The sequence below is a fragment of the Oncorhynchus clarkii genome, chromosome 23, assembly GCF_045791955.1.
Source record: "Oncorhynchus clarkii lewisi isolate Uvic-CL-2024 chromosome 23, UVic_Ocla_1.0, whole genome shotgun sequence".
Taxonomy (NCBI): Eukaryota; Metazoa; Chordata; class Actinopteri; order Salmoniformes; family Salmonidae; genus Oncorhynchus; species Oncorhynchus clarkii.
Genome location: NC_092169.1, coordinates 38,653,601 through 38,672,343, shown reverse-complemented (window position 1 = coordinate 38,672,343; position 18,743 = coordinate 38,653,601). Strand labels below are relative to the sequence as shown.

Sequence of the window (18,743 nt, the reverse complement as noted above, 5' to 3'; positions counted from 1 at the left end):
ATCTCCACCCCGCTGATCCTCAACACTGGGGCCCCACAGGGGTGCGTTCTGAGCCCTCTCCTGTACTCCCTGTTCACCCACGACTGAGTGGCCATCGTAACTCAATCATCAAGTTTGCAGACGACACTACAGTGGTAGACTTGATTACCAACAATGACGAGACGGCCTACAGGGAGGAGGTGAGGGCCCTCGCAGTGTGGTGTCAGGAAAATAACCTCACACTCAACGTCAACAAAACTAAGGAGATGATTGTGGACTTCAGGAAACAGCAGAGGGAGCACCCCCCTATCCACATCGACGGGACAGTAGTGGAGAGGGTAGTAAGTTTTAAGTTCCTCGGCGTACACATCACAGACAAACTGAATTGGTCCACCCACACAGACAGCGTGGTGAAGAAGAAGCAACAGCGCCTCTTCAACCTCAGGAGGCTGAAGAAATTCGGCTTGTCACCAAAAGCACTCAAACTTTTACAGATGCACAATCGAGAGCATCCTGTCGGGCTGTATCACCGCCTGGTACGAAAACTGCTCCGCCCACAACCGTAACGCTCTCCAGAGGGTAGTGAGGTCTGCACAACGCATCACCGGGGGCAAACTACCTGCCCTCCAGGACACCTACAACACCCGATGTCACAGGAAGGCCATAAAGATAATCAAGGACAAGGACAACTGTACTCTATACCATATACTGCATCTTGCCTATGCTGTTCTGTACCATCACTCATTCATATATTTTCATGTACATATTCTTCATCCCTTTACACTTGTGTGTATAAGGTAAATTGTTAGGTTAGATTATTCGTTGGTTATTACTGCATTATCGGAACTGGAAGCACAAGCATTTTGATAACCATGTGTATGTGATAAATAAAATTTGATTTGATTTGATTGATTGATTTAGAGCGTTGTGCCAGTAACTGAAAGGTTGCTAGATCAAATCCCTGAGCTGACAATGTAAAAATATGTTGTTCTGTCCCTGAACAAAGCAGTTAGCCCACTGTTTCTAGTCTGTCATTGGAAATAAGAATTTGTTCTTATCTGACTTGCCTAGTTAAAAATTGAAATTCCCAAAGCTGTAATAATGTCTGTCTATGCCAAAGGGACCGGAAATTGACTTTCTTTGCTAATTTGTTTCAGAAAGAAAATGTCAGTAGGCAGACTAACATCTCTGCTTCAAGCTTAAATCTCGTTCTTCTCTTCCCCCACTTTATTGGCATGATGTAACTAAGTACATATTTTTTGAGATGCCAAAGCTTACTTTGGAGATTTACAATATTAACATAATTAATAATCAATATTGTCAACGGGACAACAGTAACAATAACAACCAAGGGTCAAAGTGACCATACATTGAACAATAACAATTAGCATAGAGGACATGTGCAGGTTGGTTGGTCTGTCAGACACTGTCCCTCATCTTATCTCGCTCTCTGGCTCTCTCTCCCTGATCTTTCACATACATATGAGCACTAATGACTTTAATGACCAGCTAGAAGAAGGGAGATACAGCCATACAGTAGACTTGCCATCAAAGCATGCACACATAATTACTAAGTTGGCTTTGAGCCATCGGTCTCTGTGGCCTTAACAAAAGATAATGAGTGCGCTACATTCAGCTGGTACCAGGCTCTACCTTCACTGCATTCAGAGATGAAAGAACATAAACAAAGATGGCGTTTCAAGAAGACGGGTTGGCATTCATCCTTTTCTCCCCACACAGTCTGTGTATGAGCAGACATCACAATCGCCAATGGTCTTTCAAAGGTGTGGTTTGACCAAACTACCTTTCAACAACCCCTCGCCACCCTCTCAAGTGTTGAATTTCTTGTTGCGTTTCCACATCAACATTCATCATTGTATGTCCCAAAAAACACAACCAGCCAAGTGAGGCTGCTTTCTTCTGGAAATTGTGAAGTCCAAGATGGACAAAGGGGGTGTTGTTGGGGCTGTGTTTCTGGACCTAAGGAAGGCTTTCTGATACTGTTAACCATGAGATTCTCATCACAAAATTGTCCAAGTTCAACTTTTCCCCTGATGCCTTGAGATGGATGAAATCATACCTTGAAGGCAGAACTCAGTGTGTCAGAGTGAGCAATGTAGCTGTCGCCCACTCTTAGCTATGATGTGGGCGTGCCCCAAGGGTCAATACTGGGGCCCCTCTTGTTCATTAATGATCTGCCTTCTGTCCGTACTGGGTCTGAAGTTCAAATGTATGCAGATGATACAGTGATATATGTGCATGCAAAGAGCAAACAACAAGCTGCACAAGAACTCACTGCTGTAATGGTCCAGGTTACAAAGTGGCTCAGTGACTCGTGTTTGCATCTCAATGTGAAAACTGTTTGCATGTTCTTCACAAAGAGGGCAACAGATGCTACTGAGCCAGATGTCTATGTGTCAGGGGAGAAGCTCCAGGTGGTATCTGATTTTAAGTACCTTGGCATCATACTCGATTCCAACCTCTTTTAAAAAGCATGTGAAAAAGGTAATTCAACGACCAAACTCAACCTAGCTAATTTCAGATATATACGAAATTGTTTGACTACAGAGGTAGCAAAACTGTACTTCAAATGTATGATACTCCCCCACTTAACATACTGCTTGACTAGTTGGGCCCAAGCTTGCTGTACAACATTACAACCTATTCAGTCTGTCTACAAACAGGCTCTCAAAGTGCTTGATAGGAAGCCCAATAGCCATCATCACTGTTACATCCTCAGAAAGCATGAGCTCCTGAGTTGGGAAAATCTTGTGCAATACACTGACGCATGTCTTATATTCAAGATCCTAAATGGTCAGGCTCCACCTCCACTCAGTATTTTTGTTAAACAGAAAACCCAGACATATGGCAGCAGATCCACAAGGTCTGCCATGAGAGGTGATTGTACTTTTCCCTTAAGGAAAAGCACCTTTAGCAAATCCGTTATCTCTGTGAGAGCTTCCCATGTCTGGAATACACTGCCATCAGACACACATAACTGCACCACATATCACACTTTCCCAAAATGCTTGAAGACATGGCTAAAGGTCAATCAGATTTGTGAACATGGTCCCTAGCTGTGTGTTGCCGCTTTCCATGTTTTCTGTTGTCTGTAGCTTGTGAGGTGTGGAAACACTGTTGCTTTTATGAATTTTGTCTTGCTGCTTTTTGTTCTATGTTGCTATGTCTGTATGCTACGTCTTGCTTGTCCTATGTTGCTCTGTCTGTATGCTATGTATTGCTTGTCCTATGTTGCTATTGTCTATATTGTAATTATTTTTAATAACCTGCCCAGAGACTGCGGTTGAAAATTAGCCGGCTGGCTAAAACCGGCACTTTTACTGAAACGTTGATTAATGTGCACGTCAAACTCAAACTCAACATGATGGAGAGAAAAGCCACGTGTCCCTAAGAGCTCAGTTACCTTCTATCGCCTGCAGTTGTGGTAGCTAGCAAGCTTAGGGTAATAGTGTTATAACCTCTAGCACTGTGACAGATTGTATAACTTCAGTGAGAGACCTTAGATCTGCGTCCGGGTCTTCTCCTGGTAAATAAGCCTTAATTAGGGCGTAATAAATCTTTGTAAAGTTGTAATAAAGTTGAACAAACTCTCAATACAGTGACTCACTGCCAAGTCAATAAGCCTCTATAAATGTGTTATAAAACTTCATAAATCCTCATAGACCCTAAATACCCAGTAAATAGTGACTTACTGCCATGTCTTCTCCAGGCTAGAAAGCATTTATAAAGGTGTAATAATGCTTCATGAAGTGACTTACTGCCGGGTCTTCTCCAGCTCTCCGTATAGCCATCCGTCCTTCTCCTCCTTGATGAGCAGTATGATGATGTCACCATCATCAAAGGACAGGAGTGTGTCGCTGTTGCCGGCCGTGTGGGGGAAGATGGTCCTGACCCGTGGCTTCCTGCCCACGTTCAGCCCAGAACCTATCGACACTGACCGGGATAGAGACAGGCTTCCACTGTTCTCCATACTGCTCTGGCCTGGAAGGTCAAAGTTCAAAGTTCAAGTTCAATATGTTTTATTATCAAAATGTAGAAAGACAGCAAGTACTCGCTGAAATATTTGATATTTACAATAGCAGAGTTCAAAATAATACATGGATAAGTATATCACGGAGGAACGAGACATGGCATATAGCTAATGATTTATAACCCTGGTCTAAATGGCCACACAGAGAAGAACTATTGCATCATTAAAGAGGGGAATTGGTTTTGCAGCAGAATCTTCTGTGTAATTTAGACATTCAATAAGAGAAGGCATGGAGAACAAATGCTAGATGAAGTAAGAATCGATACTTTAGCAGGATTAAAGGGTACATGCAGCACAACTTGAAGGGAATAAAGATACAATCCTGAACCTTCTTTTAAGATTTCCGTATATATTCTGTCGAGCAGACGTACTCAATAATGTCCCAGAGCACAAGATAAAATATTTCCAAACAAGATTACATGTAGATTAGGACAGCCATCAAATGCTATACTATCATCTTTTTTTATCAATTTGTATAGATCAGATTACGAAAGGCAGCATATTTACATGAGTAAAGAGGTATGGGACTCGTAAAGCTAAACAGAATCTCTGTAGAAATGAACAGCTACCAAAACATTATATTTTCAAATTTTGTTATACAGAGTACAACTACACACACACACAATGTAACACATATTCAAACTTCAATCCAAAGACTGAAGCCTGAGGTGTGAGGCTGCAGTAGTACCTGAGTTGTGGTCTGATGTAGATGTGGATGTGAAGGAGGCGTGGGGGACGTCCTGGTTGAACATATTAGCCAGTGGACTGATCTGGGCCTTCAGCTGGGGGGCTGGTGGGGGAACCATCAAATCCCTGTTGTTCTGAGGACAGAGAAAACATCAAATATGAAAGTCACAGTACATGCAATGCATCTAGAAGAGCAAATACCATTTGTGACTCGTTTCAGGAAACTAGGCGTATGTCGCGCGTCACTACTTCCCAGAAGAGGCATTTGAACATAAACATTTATTCTAAACATAATTTTTTTGATTGGCTGAGATAATGGATGGGCTGGACATGCACGCTTCTGTCTATAACATGAGCTGCTCAGAATGTGTAGGTAGTCCTTTCTAATGTGTTTTAAAAAAAGATATCACGAAGAACTGCAAAAGTGTTGCTAATTCTCTCCACTTTCTGGAGGACCAAGTTTTGAAATCAGTGGAATACCTGGTGGAAGCAGAGTATGATAGCTAAGGAGATGGAGAAAATGTGGCATTTGATTGCAAATAACTGGAGGGAGTCGAAAAGAGAACACACAGAAGGCTGTATAAAACTCCTGTCTACGGATTACATCTTCAAACTATGGGCAACCATGGCATCCGTGACAGAGAGGGAGAAGCATTTATCCAAGTATACGGGTAAGAGAGTCTAGCTAGCTACATTTTCAGAAATTATACGTTTTTGTCAGAAAGTCGTTTTCATTGCAAGTTAAAGCATACTGTTAGTTAGCTCGCTAGTAATAGTAATAATATTGTTTGTATTTCAGAGCCATTTGCATTGCTAGTTATAGCCTATTGTTACCTAGCTAGCAAACGTTGAACCTAGTTGGTTAGCTTTAGCTACCTGCAGATTCCTGCAGTGTAGTAATGTTGTGAGTTGGGATTATGGTTCATAGTTTAGCTAGCTACATGTTTAAACAAAATACTCTACTATGCAAGTAACCATTTCACTGTGTCGATTTACACCTTCTCTATACTGTGCAATGTGACAAATAAACGTTCATTCAATTTGATATAGTGTGTATTTACCCGACGGTAATGTGAAGAACAACATGACGGGCACCAAAGTCAAATTAGAATATAACGTTAGGCTAACGAGTCAGCGTTCAAGTTCGAAAAAATTCTCCGGTAGAATGCCCTGCTTTTATTTTGTCACACTCACAACTGTAAGCTATTTTCTGTAATTAGCTTGCCATTAACTTGTAAATAATGATCTTGTTGTGAGTTTATTTTCCTGTAATAATTAATACAAATTAGCTAAAGTTAAGACGCTGTCAGCCATATGGTAACTTAACGTTAGCTAGCCAGCTGACAAGCTAGAAACGAACCAAAACATTGTTTAGAAAGTTGCTTTTAGTTGCCTGGTATGCTAGATTGACATATACTAAATAAATGTTTAAAAACGGGTGGGTTTATTGGTGTTAAAATACACCAGTTATGCTCATTTGGACCACCAGGCTGCTGATATCTTGCCGCCTTTAGTTTTTGTGTTTCTACTTTTTCAAAATGAGAACAACAAGTTTGATGTCGGACAACAATAGAATGTTCATTATGTCACTGCAACAACTGTCTACAGACATGTCGATAGACGTATTATAAACCGGTCTTTAGTCTTGAAATCGTTGGTTGTTTAGTACACTACTGTACTCACTCTGTTTAGCACATGGCCTCACATGTGAACCATTAAAGAGGTGGGTGGGGCTAAGGCTTAAGAGGGTGTGAACCATGCTGAATGGATGTAGACAAAGAAGAGCTCTTCTGGGTTATATCCTGCCTGTTTGGCCCTGTCCGGGGGTATCATCGGATGGGGCCACAGTGTCTCCTGACCCCTCCTGTCTCAGCCTCCAGTATTTATGCTGATGTAGTTTATGTGTCGGGGGATAGGGTCAGTCTGGTATATCTGGAGTACTTCTCCTGTCTTATCCGGTGTCCTGTGTGAATTTAAGTATGCTCTCTCTAATTCTCTCTCTCTTTCTCTCTCTCGGAGGACCTGAGCCCTAGGACCATGCCTCAGGACTATGATGACTCCTTGCTGTCCCCAGTCCACCTGGCCGGTCTGCTGCTCCAGTTTCAACTGTTCTGCCTGCACCTATGGAACCCTGACCTGTTTACTGGACATGCTACCTGTCCCAGACCTGCTGTTTTCAACTCTCTAGAGACAGCAGGAGTGGTAGAGATACTCTCAATGATTGGCTGTGAAAAGACAACTGACATATACTTTTGAGGTGCTGACTTGTTGCACCCTCGACAACTACTGTGATTATTATTATTTGACCATGCTGGTCATTTATGAACATTTGAACATCTTGGCCATGTTCTGTTATAATCTCCACCCGGCACAGCCAGAAGAGGACTGGCCACCCCTCATAGCCTGGTTCCTCTCTAGGTTTCTTCCTAGGTTTTGGCCTTTCATGGGAGTTTTTCCTAGCCACCGTGCTTCTACACCTGCATTGCTTGCTGTTTGGAGTTTTAGGCTGGGTTTCTGTACAGCACTTTGAGATATCAGCTGATGTTAGAAGGGCTATGTAAATAAATTTGATTTGATTTTGTAGTTGTACCAAAACAAGGGCCATTTTCTCGAAAGTTTATCAACTTTCAAAGCAAAATGACTTTCACATTGTTCCTCAACTGTGGTGTATGATATACACTTTTCTAGCTTGGAATCTCTACTTTTATCCAATGTAAAAAACACCATTTCCAATTTTGCTACACAAGACTTGTCCAGGTCGGTTACATTTATGAGAAGAGGCAAGTCTTGAAACCAAGCAAAGAGGTGAATGATTATATGTTGTCCTTCTCTTGTAATAGTATTGTAACAACAATGTAATAACTGCCATAATGTCACTGTCTGACATCCCTCTCACCCTGTTGTAGCGTTCGACGAGAGGCGAGGCTTCTGGGGTCCCAGACATGGGGGTGCGGAGCCCCTCTAGCATGGTCAATACTGTGTCGGGGACCTTGGTGGCATCTTTGCATTTATCCTGCCAGCTGGGCAGCTTCACTGCCAGCAGCTCTTTGGCCTACAGGGCAGATAGATACAAACAGGTTATAAAGGAATAATAAAGCTTTATAAAGCATTCATAACCAGCAGTGTTGGGGGATGAAGTAAAGTCACATCTGACTTTTTCAAACAGGGTAACATTACTACAGTTACTTTGTCAAACAATGTGTGCGTTACTTTCAGAATCATATCTCTACTGGGTATGTGTTTCCATGATCTGATATCCACTTGTTTCCTCATTTAGTAGTAGAGCAAGCGGAGAAAGGCTGTTTGGGGAAATGTCATGACACCTGCTGTCCATAGAAAGGTATAGAGGGTGCACCTCTGATTACACTACACTCACAATAACATCTGCTAACCATGTGTATGTGACCAAAAAATATGAGTCTGTGTACAGTCGTGGCCAAAAGTTTTGAGAATGACACAAATATTGATTTCCGCAACGTTTGCTGCTTTAGATATTTTTGTCAGATGTTACTATGGAATACTGAAGTATAATTACAAGCATTTCATAAGTGTCAAAGGCTTTAATTGACAATTACATGAAGTTGATGCAAAGAGTCAATATTTGCAGTGTTGACCCTTCTTTTTCAAGACCTCTTCAATCCGCCCTGGCATGCTGTCAATTAACTTCTGGGCCACATCCTGACTGACGGCAGCCCATTCTTGTATAATCAATGCTTGGAGTTTGTCCGAATTGGTAGGTTTTTGTTTATCCACCCGCCTCTTGAGGATTGACCACAAGTTCTCAATGGGATTAAGGTCTGGGGAGTTTCCTGGGCATGGACACAAAATATTGATGTTATGTTCCCCGAGCCACTTTTGCCTTATGGCAAGGTGCTCCATCATGCTGGAAAAGGCCTTGTTCATCTCCAAACTGTTCCTGGATGGCTGGGAGAAGTTGCTCTCGGAGGATGTGTTGGTACCATTCTTTATTCATGGCTGTAATCTTAGGCAAAATTGTGAGTGAGCCCACTCCCTTGGCTGAGAAGCAACCCCACACATGAATGGTCTCAGGACGCTTTACTGTTGGCATGACACAGGACTGATGGTAGAGCTCACCTTGTCTTCTCCAGACTAGCTTTTTTCCGGATGCCTCAAACAATCGGAAAGGGGTGTCACAGCCTGACCATAGATATCTCTGTTTTTCTATATATTTTGGTTAGGTCAGAGTGTGATGAGGGTGGGTACTCTAGTTTTTGTATGTCTAGGAGTTTTTGTATGTGTTGGCATGATATGGTTCCCAATCAGAGACAGCTGTTTATCGTTGTCTCTGATTGGGGATCATATTTAGGTATGTATAGTTGCCTTAGTGCACATCAGCAGCGTCACGCTTCGTTTGGCTGTTTGTTGTTTTGTTCAGTGAGTTTCGATTTATTAAAATTATGTGGAACTCTACTCACACTGCGCCTTGGTCTGATCCTTACGACGAACGTGACAAGGGGATTCAGAGAAAATGACTTTAGCCCAGTCTTCAGCAGTCCAATCCCTGTACCTTTTGCAGAATATCAGTCTGTCCCTGATGTTTTTCCTGGAGAGAAGTGGCTTCTTTGCTGCCCTTCTTGACACCAGGCCATCCTCCAAAAGTCTTCGCCTCACTGTGCGTGCAGATGTACTCACACCTGCCTGCTGCCATTCCTGTGCAAGCTCTGTATTGATGGTGCCCCGATCCTGCAGCTGAATCAACTTTAGGAGATGGTCCTGGTGCTTGCTGGACTTTCTTGGGCGCCCTGAAGCCTTCTTCACAACAATTGAACCGCTAACTTTGAAGTTCTTGATGATTTGATAAATGGTTGATGTAGGTGCAATCTTACTGGCAGCAATATCTTTGCCTGTGAAGCCCTTTTTCTGTTAAGCAATGATGACGGCACGTGTTCCCTTGCAGTTAACTATGATTGACTGTCACGGCCGTCGAAAGAACTGCACCAAGGTGCAGCGTGGTGAGCGTACATATTCCTTTATTAGAATGAAAAGACGCCGAACAAAACAATAAACACTACAAAACAAACCGTGAAGCTAGAGGCTATGTGCCATAAACAAAGTCAACCATCCACAAAGACAGGTGGGAAAAAGGGCTGCCTAAGTATGGTTCCCAATCAGAGACAACAATAGACAGCTGTCCCTGATTGAGAACCATACCCGGCCAAAACAAAGAAATACAAAACATAGAAAAATTAACATAGTATGCCCACCCAAATCACACCCTGACCAAACCAAAATAGAGACATAAAAAGCTCTCTAAGGTCAGGGCATGACATTGACAGAGGAAGAACAATGATTCCAAGCACCACCCTCCTTTTGAAGCGTCCAGTCTGTTATTCAAACTCAATCAGCATGACAGAGTGATCTCCATCCTTGTCCTCGTCAACACGCAAATTGACAGCATACAAACTGAGGCAGCAGACTTTGTGAAAATTAATATTTGTGTCATTCTCAAAACTTTTGGCTACAACTGTACTTGTGGTTTATAACCAGAACTGGCGACTTGAAAGAAAGATTTTGAATGAAAAGATAGGAAAGCTGTACCGATGTAAGCCTACTCTATATATAGCTAATCAAGCAGCCCATATATAGCGCAGCACTTGAAGTCTAGCACAGGAAAGCAGTGCCACAGATTTAAGGAGAATCTAGTGATCAAACCTGAGTTAGTAAATAGCCTATCTTTGGTAAAGCACACGCTTCTTGCCTTGCTCCCTCAACATTCAAACAAACAGCAAGATTTAGAGATGTTTTTCATGAAAGAAGACACAAAGTTCCACAAAGTTCCACACAAAGTAATATTGTAAAGTAACATGTTACTTGTGTTAAATATAACAAGTGATATGTAATGTATTACTTTCCCAAGTAACTAATCCCAACACTGGTAACTATTGAGTTATATGGCCAGGTTAGGAGGAGCAGGGGTTGCAGTGCTGAACAACACATAGCATCTCAGCCATATCAACCCCAAGGTGGGCATGATGCCTCAAGAGAGGGCACAAATCTGGGACAAACAATAGTGTCCGTTCTGGTGGATTTAAATTCTGTTGTTGATGATGTGAATTCTCCCCGCTGTGTATGATGATGCCATATCACTGAGTCTACCTTTAAGACAAGGTTAACTAAAGGACTGAAGGTTAACTAAAGGACCCTTCCGTGCAGTACTGCAGTACCTTCTCGTGGAAGGTGTTGACATGGTAAGAGAACGTGCAGTGTTTGTCGACCAGGAAGCAGAATCGTCTCTTCTCCTCCAGGAGGGCCTCTCTGCAGCCGTCAGCGATGAACTTCTGCATGTCACTCTGCCGAGACGAGATGGTCTCTATATACTGAGGGGAAGAGGAGGGGAGGGTGGAGGGGAGGGAGGAAGGAAGGGAGACAGATTAGTAAAGGGGGGCACGGGGGGCCAAAAAGGGTTAGATACTGTGGGGTGGGGGAGGGGACAGGTTATTAAGGGTTATGGGTTACTGTGGGGTGGAGACAATACGTATGAGATTGTCTCCAGATACCCTCTATGGAAAAAAACACATGAATTTCACATGTGCACATGTGATCTCATGCAGGAAATCTAAGGACGTCTTAAGGTTTTGCTCGCCTGAGGAAGAGCATCTCATGATGGAGATCTTCGTAGCTGTCTATTTACCACCAAAAACCGATGCTGGCACTAAGACTGCACACTCCTAGTGGACATTAATGCAGGGAAACTTAAATCAATTTTACCCAATTTCTACCAGCATGTAAAATGTGCAACCAGAGATAAAACCTCTAGACCAGCTTTACTTCGCATACAAAGCTCTCCCTCGCCCTCCATTTGGCAAATCTGACCATAATTATATCTTCCTGATTCCTTCTTACAAGCAAAAACTAAAGCAACAAGCACTAGTGATTCGGTCAATAAAAAATTGGTCAGATGAAGCAGATGCTAAGCTACAGGACTGTTTTGCTAGCACAGACTGGAATATGTTCCGCGATTCTTCCAATGGCATTGAGGAGTACACCACATCAGTCACTGGCTTCATCAATAAGTGCATCAATGACGTCATCCCCACTGTGACCGTATGTGCTGTACATACCCCAACCAGAAGCCATGGATTACAGGCAACATCCAAACTGAGCTATATTAATTTAGAATATTTTACTTTGAAAGGCGTAATTGACATGAATTACATTTAAACAGTCATGGTCCCCTGTAGGTTTCCTCTAGTTGTGGTAAAAATACCATACATTTACAACCAGTTACTGTATTTTTACAGATAAATAAGGGTGATAATGGACATTATGCTGCTGTATGCTGATTACTTGAGACTCAACCTCACTTGGGATTTGAACTAACAACTTCTTGAAGTTCCTGTGGACATAATAAAGATGGGCAGGAATACATTTCTGCACTTTGCCTAAAGTTGCAGTAAAAATCAAGTAAATATAAAATATTGTACTGTGACCACAGTTGGGACTCATAATCTTTATGTCGCTAGCAACCTGAAATGTCCTGCTACAGTGCAGCAATAGCGCCAGATCTGTGAGCATGAAAGATACATGGCCACAGACCTATTGGCAAGAATGCATTTCTGCACTTTGTTATAAGCTGCCCAGAATCAAGTAAATAATTGTCAAATTATCACCACCAATGTAAAACTAGCACTGCTCAAGGACACAAATCTTTGAGGATTTGAACTTACAACCTCTTGGTGGGAAGTGCATCCAAGTTTCTGCAGTCCCACCATATTCAAACTAAATGCTTGGAACATCTTGAAAAAATAAGTGTATGGTTATGTTTCACTACAGTGTTGTTCCCTGGGGTATACAAAGGTCAAAAGTATTCTTCACGGGTAGGCTACACATATGAACTCACATGGTACAGTTTTGTACCTTGTAAGTATAAAGGGCAATTTTTCTACCCAATATTTTGAATATAAGGTACAATCAGCACTGCACGTTGATAGGTAACATACTGGTAGGCTCATTAGCATATCTGGGGGCATGGTCAAATAGATGTGTATTTGTTCCAACCCTTAGTGGAAGTGATGTAGCAGTTTGTGTTTGATGGTTATGCCAATGCAAGTAGAGCACCTCCTTTGACACAGTGTGATCTGCAACATTTTTAAGAGAATGTGTCAGTAATGAGCTGCACTGGGAAGAGCTTACTGTGTGTTTTACAGTAACTTAATGTCAACTTGTAGCCAAAAGTTGCTGTGATTTTGTAATTGCTTAACTGGAAACTACTTGTCAGTAAGTAATTGTAAAAGTTACACAAACCTACTAGCAAAATGTTGCATGTAACCTACAGGACACTTGCTGCCACAAGAAATCTTGCCAGTAACCTAATGTGCCTTCACTGACTCTTCTGTTGACAACATGCACATCAATAGCTGATTGGCAGCATACTGTAAAAGCGGCAGCCTATTAGAAGATTGCAGGTGTGGCTAATTTGAGGCATGGCTTTCAACTAGCTCTTTTTGGTCTCCCATAAGTGGGAATGTCATCCCAGTTAATCTGCTCTGCTCATAAATGTAAGATTGTACACAACCACACAATGATGGCGCTGGAGAGGATGGCTGCCGTTTTATTGGCTCTTAACCAATTGTTATTTTGTTTGTTTTTTCGCATTGTTTGTAACTTATTTTGTACATAATGTTGCTGCTACTGTCTCTTATGACTGAAAAGAGCATCTGGACATCAGAACAGCGATTACTCACCTCGAATTGGACAAATCATTTTTCTTTAATGAGTCGGACGGGAAGGATATACCCCAAACACCAGAACAGGCCATCATCCCCGTCATTCGCAGGAGAAAGAAACAGATTTCGCAGAAGGAGATCGAGGAGCCTTGCGAGGATCAGGCTAATCTGCCTTTGCCATCCGTACCTGTTAGCCAATGTTCAATCGCTGGAAAATAAATGGGATGCACTAAGAGCATGTATATCCTACCAATGGGACATTAAAACTGTAATATCTTATGTTTCACCGAGTCATGGCTGAAAAACAACATTAATAACATACAGTTGGCAGGTTATACACTATCTATCAGCAGGAAAGAACAGCAGCCTCTGGTAAGACACGGGGTGGCGGCCTATGTATATTTGTAAACAACAACTGGTGCACAATATCTAAGGAAGTCTCGAGGTTTTGCTCGCCTGAGGTAGAGTATCTCTTGATAAGCTGTAGACCACACCATCTACCTAGCGAGTTTTCATCTGTATTTTTTGTAGCTGTCTACATACCATCACAGACCGATGCTGGCACTAAGACAGCACTCAATGAGCTGCATACCGCAATAAGCAAACAGGAAAACACTCATCCAGAGGCGGTGCTCCTAGCAGACGGGGACTTTAATGCAGGCAAACTTAAATAAATTTGACCTAATTTCTATCAGCATGTTAAATGTGAAACCAGAGGGGAAAAAAACTCCAGACAACCTTTTCTCCACACACAGAGATGCGAAAAAACTCTCTCGCCCTCCATTTGGCAAATCTAACCATAGTTCTATCCTACCTGATTCATGCTTATCAGCAAAAATTAAAGCAGGAAGCACCAGTGACTCGGTCAATAAAACAGTGGTCAGATTAAGCAGATGCTAAGCTACAGGACTGTTTTGCTATCACAGACTGGAACATGTTCCGGAATTCTTCCGATGGCATTGAGGAGTACACCTCCCTCTGCAATTGGATCCTGGACTGCCTTACTGGCCACCACTAGGTGGTAAGGGTAGGTAGCAACACATCCGCCATGCTGATCCTCAACACGGGGGCCCCTCTGGGGGCAAAGATTTGGCAAATCTTTGGAGGGAGTTGAAAGTCCGTGTTGCCCAGCAACAGCCCCAAAACATCACTGCTCTAGTGGAGATCTGCATGGAGGAATGGGCCAAAAATACCAGCAACAGTGTGTGAAAACCTTGTGAAGACCTACAGAAAACGTTTGACCTCTGTCATTGCCAATAAAGGGTATATAACAAAGTATTGAGATAAATTTGTTATTGACCAAATACTTATTTTCCACCATAATTTGCAAATAAATTCATTAAAAATCCTACAATGTGATTTTCTGGATTTTTTTTCTCATTTTGCCTGTCATAGTTGAAGTGTACCTATGATGATAATTACAGGCCTCTCATCTTTTTAAGTGGGAGAACTTGCACAATTGGTGGCTGACTAAATACTTTTTGTTGCCCCACTAAGTATTTGATCGCCTACCAACCAGTAAGAATTCCGGCTCTCACAGACCTGTTAGTTTTTCTTTAAGAATCCCTCCTGTTCTCCCCTCATTACCTGTATTAACTGCACCTGTTTGAACTCGTTACCTGTATAAAAGACACCTGTCCACATACTCAATCAAACAGACTCCAACCTCTCCACAATGGCCAAGACCAGAGAGCTGTGTAAGGACATCAGGGCTAAAATTGTAGACCTGCACAAGGCTGGGATGGGCTACAGGACAACAGGCAAGCAGCTTGGTGAGAAGGCAACAACTGTTGGTGCAATTATTAGAAAATGGAAGAAGTTCAAGATGACAGTCAATCACCCTCGGTCTGGGGCTCCATGTCTCACCTCGTGGGGCATCAATGATCATGAGGAAGGTGAGGGATCAGCCCAGAACTACACGGCAGGACCTGGTCAATGACCTGAAGAGAGCTGGGACCACAGTCTCAAAGAAAACCATTAGTAACACACTACGCCGTCATGGATTAAAATCCTGCAGCGCTCGCAGGGTCCCCCTGCTCAAGCCAGCGCATGTCCAGGCCCGTCTGAAGTTTACCAATGACCATCTGGATGATCCAGAGGAGGAATGGGAGAAGGTCATGTGGTCTGATGAGACAAAAATAGAGCTTTTTGGTCTAAACTCCACTCGCCGTGTTTGGAGGAAGAAGAAGGATGAGTACAACCCCAAGAACCCCATCCCAAAGATGAAGCATGGAGGTGGAAACATCATTCTTTGGGGATGCTTTTCTGCAAAGGGGACAGGACGACTGCACCGTATTGAGGGGAGGATGGATGGGGCCATGTATCGCGAGATCTTGGCCAACAACCTCCTTCCCTCAGTAAGAGCATTGAAGATGGGTCGTGGCTGGGTCTTCCAGCATGACAACAACCCGAAACACACAGCCAGGGCTTCTGGCATCTCAAGGTCCTGGAGTGGCCTAGCCAGTCTCCAGACCTGAACCCAATAGAAAATCTTTGGAGGGAGCTGCCCAGCAACAGCCCCAAAACCTGAAGGATCTGGAGAAGGTCTGTATGGAGGAGTGGGCCAAAATCCCTGCTGCAGTGTGTGCAAACCTGGTCAAGAACTACAGGAAACGTATGATCTCTGTAATTGCAAACAAAGGTTTCTGTACCAAGTATTAAGTTCTGCTTTTCTGATGTATCAAATACATATGTCATGCAATACAATGCAAATGAATTACTTAAAAATCATACAATGTGATTTTCTGGATTTTTGTTTTAGATTCCGTCTCTCACAGTTGAAGTGTACCTATGATAAAAATTACAGACCTCTCTACATGCTTTGTAAGAATGAAAACCTGCAAAATCGTCTGTGTATCAAATACTTGTTCTCCCCACTGTATATAGCCTCGCTATTGTTATTTTACTGCTGCCCAATAATAATTTTTTACTTTTATCTCTTACTTTTTTTTGTGGTATTTTCTTAAAACTCCATTGTTGGTTAAGGACTTGTATGTAAGCATTTCACTGTTGTATTCAGCACGTGACAAATACATTTTAATTTGATATTTCCTTTATAGCAGTCACCATGTAATTTAAATACTCACTTTCCTACCAGACTATCATGATGGATCAGCTACAGTAAGTTGCTGTGAATTTGACAAAAACCGACTTGTAACTACTGTGGTTAACAATAAGTTATTGAAATGTAAACATTACCTTCCTGTGAACAAGCTGCCATTACGATACTCGAAAATGCACAGCAACATCTTAAGTGCCGCTCTTGATGGTCACAAGTTCTTACAAAGATTGCAGATCTGACACTATAAAAAGAGGTGCTGAACATAAAACCACTTAAACAGGTGCAACATTTCCACTGACGGTTGGCAAAAATAGAACAGATGCTCCCAAATATCCCAATGAGCCCCCACCAGCACATTTCAAAGTTCAGTAATGAGTGTAACCAAGTGGGAATTTACCAAATACGACTGAGAAAAATCCACTTGAACAGCCCTCCAACTGGTAACTACTAGTGGGAAAAGAGTCTATCATCCCTGAACTCCGACTTCTCCCACATGCTGACCTCTGACGTCACCTACTAAGCAAATGGTCTCAATAACAGCATTTTCGGTAGTTAAATGTGACAAAATATTATTTATAAAAAGCTATCTATTAATATGATTTTTGAACAATAAAATTTGTTTACAAGCATGATAGCTGTACTTTAAGTTTATGGTTTGCGCAGCTGGTTGGCCATTAGCCGATTGCCATTTCCCAACAATTTCAAAGAATGTGAATGCGCCCAACTGGTAAATACCACAGCACCTTTATATTTAATCTAATATATTGGGAAGAAAAATGTACCATTATACTAGATTATCCGCAAATGTACCCTGAAAAGGTACCTAACAGTACCATGTGAGTTCCTATGTGTACCTCTGAAGGTACCTTATGTGTACCTTTGACCTTTGTGTACACCAGGGAACAACACTATCGTATACATACTCATATTTTTTTTTAGTGTGTGGATATACTGTGTGTCACGACTTCTTCCGAAGTCGGTTCCTCTCCTTGGCATTCGGCAGTCGATGTCACTGGTCTTCTAGCCATCGCCGATCCACCTTTCAATTTCCCTTTGTTTTGTCTTGTTTTCCCACACACCTGGTTTACATTCCCTCATTACGTGACATGTATATAACCCTCTGTTCCCCCCATGTCTGTGTGTGGAATTGTTTGTTGTAAAGTGTATGTTCATTATTAGACTGGTTTGCGACGGGTTATTTCAATCCATATTTTGTTGTTCTGGGTGCTGTCGGTTTTGCCTCATTAAGGGTGGTGATGCTAGTTGGGCGGGCGGGTGCGGGCAGCGAACGGTTGTAAAGCATGCATTTGGTTTTATTAGTGTTTAAGAGCAGTTGGAGGCCACGGAAGGAAAGTTGTATGGCATTGAAGATCGTTTGGAGGTTAGATAGCACAGTGTCCAAGGAAGGGCCAGAAGTATACAGAATGGTGTCGTCTGCGTAGAGGTGGATCAGGGAATCGCCCGCCGCAAGAGCAACATCATTGATATATACTGAGAAAAGAGTCGGCCGAGAATTGAACCCTGTGTTACCCCCATAGAGCCTGCCAGAGGACCGGCTACTGAGTCTGCTTATAAGAATATGGTGCTTGACTGTGTCGAAAGCCTTGGCCAGGTCGATGAAGACGGCTGCACAGTACTGTCTTTTATCAATGGTGGTTATGATATTGTTTAGTACCTTGAGCGTGGCTGAGGTGCACCCGTGACCGGCTCGGAAACCGGATTGCACAGCGGAGAAGGTACGGTGGGATTCGAGATGGTCAGTGATTTGTTTATTAACTTGGCTTTCGAAGACCTTAGATAGGCAGGGAAGGATGGATATAGGTCTGTAACAGTTTGGGTCCAGGGTGTCTCCCTCTTTGAAGAGGGGGTTGACCGCAGCAGCTTTCCAATCCTTAGGGATCTCAGACGATACGAAAGAGAGGTTGAACGGGCTGGTAATAGGGGTTGCGACAATGGCGGCGGATAGTTTCAAAAATATAGGGTCCAGATTGTCAAGCCTATTTGATTTGTATGGGTCCAGGTTTTGCAGCTCTTTCAGAACATCTGCTATCTGGATTTGGGTAAAGGAGAAGCTGGGGAGGCTTGGGCGAGTAGCTGCGGGCGGGGGGGGGAGCTGTTGGCTGAGGTTGGAGTAGCCAGGAGGAAGGCATGGCCAGCCGTTGAGAAATGCTTATTAAAGTTTTCGATTATCATGGATTTATCGGTGGTGACTGTGTTACCTAGCCTCAGTGCAGTGGGCAGCTGGGAGGAGGTGCTCTTGTTCTCCATGGACTTTACA

General features: G+C 42.7%; 1 protein-coding gene across 1 annotated transcript in view; it reads right to left on the bottom strand.

The window, feature by feature from the left end:
* The window catches only part of LOC139381438 (BAR/IMD domain-containing adapter protein 2-like 1), a 55,617-nt gene that overhangs the window by 5,492 nt on the left and 31,382 nt on the right, over positions 1-18,743 (bottom strand). Inside the window, exons 7-10 of the mRNA XM_071124955.1 lie at positions 10,903-11,055; positions 7,614-7,769; positions 4,719-4,851; positions 3,759-3,981 (exon numbers count right to left, since the gene is read on the bottom strand). Of these exons, the coding sequence (XP_070981056.1) occupies positions 3,759-3,981; positions 4,719-4,851; positions 7,614-7,769; positions 10,903-11,055 (665 nt within the window). The remainder of the gene's footprint in view (positions 1-3,758; positions 3,982-4,718; positions 4,852-7,613; positions 7,770-10,902; positions 11,056-18,743) is intronic.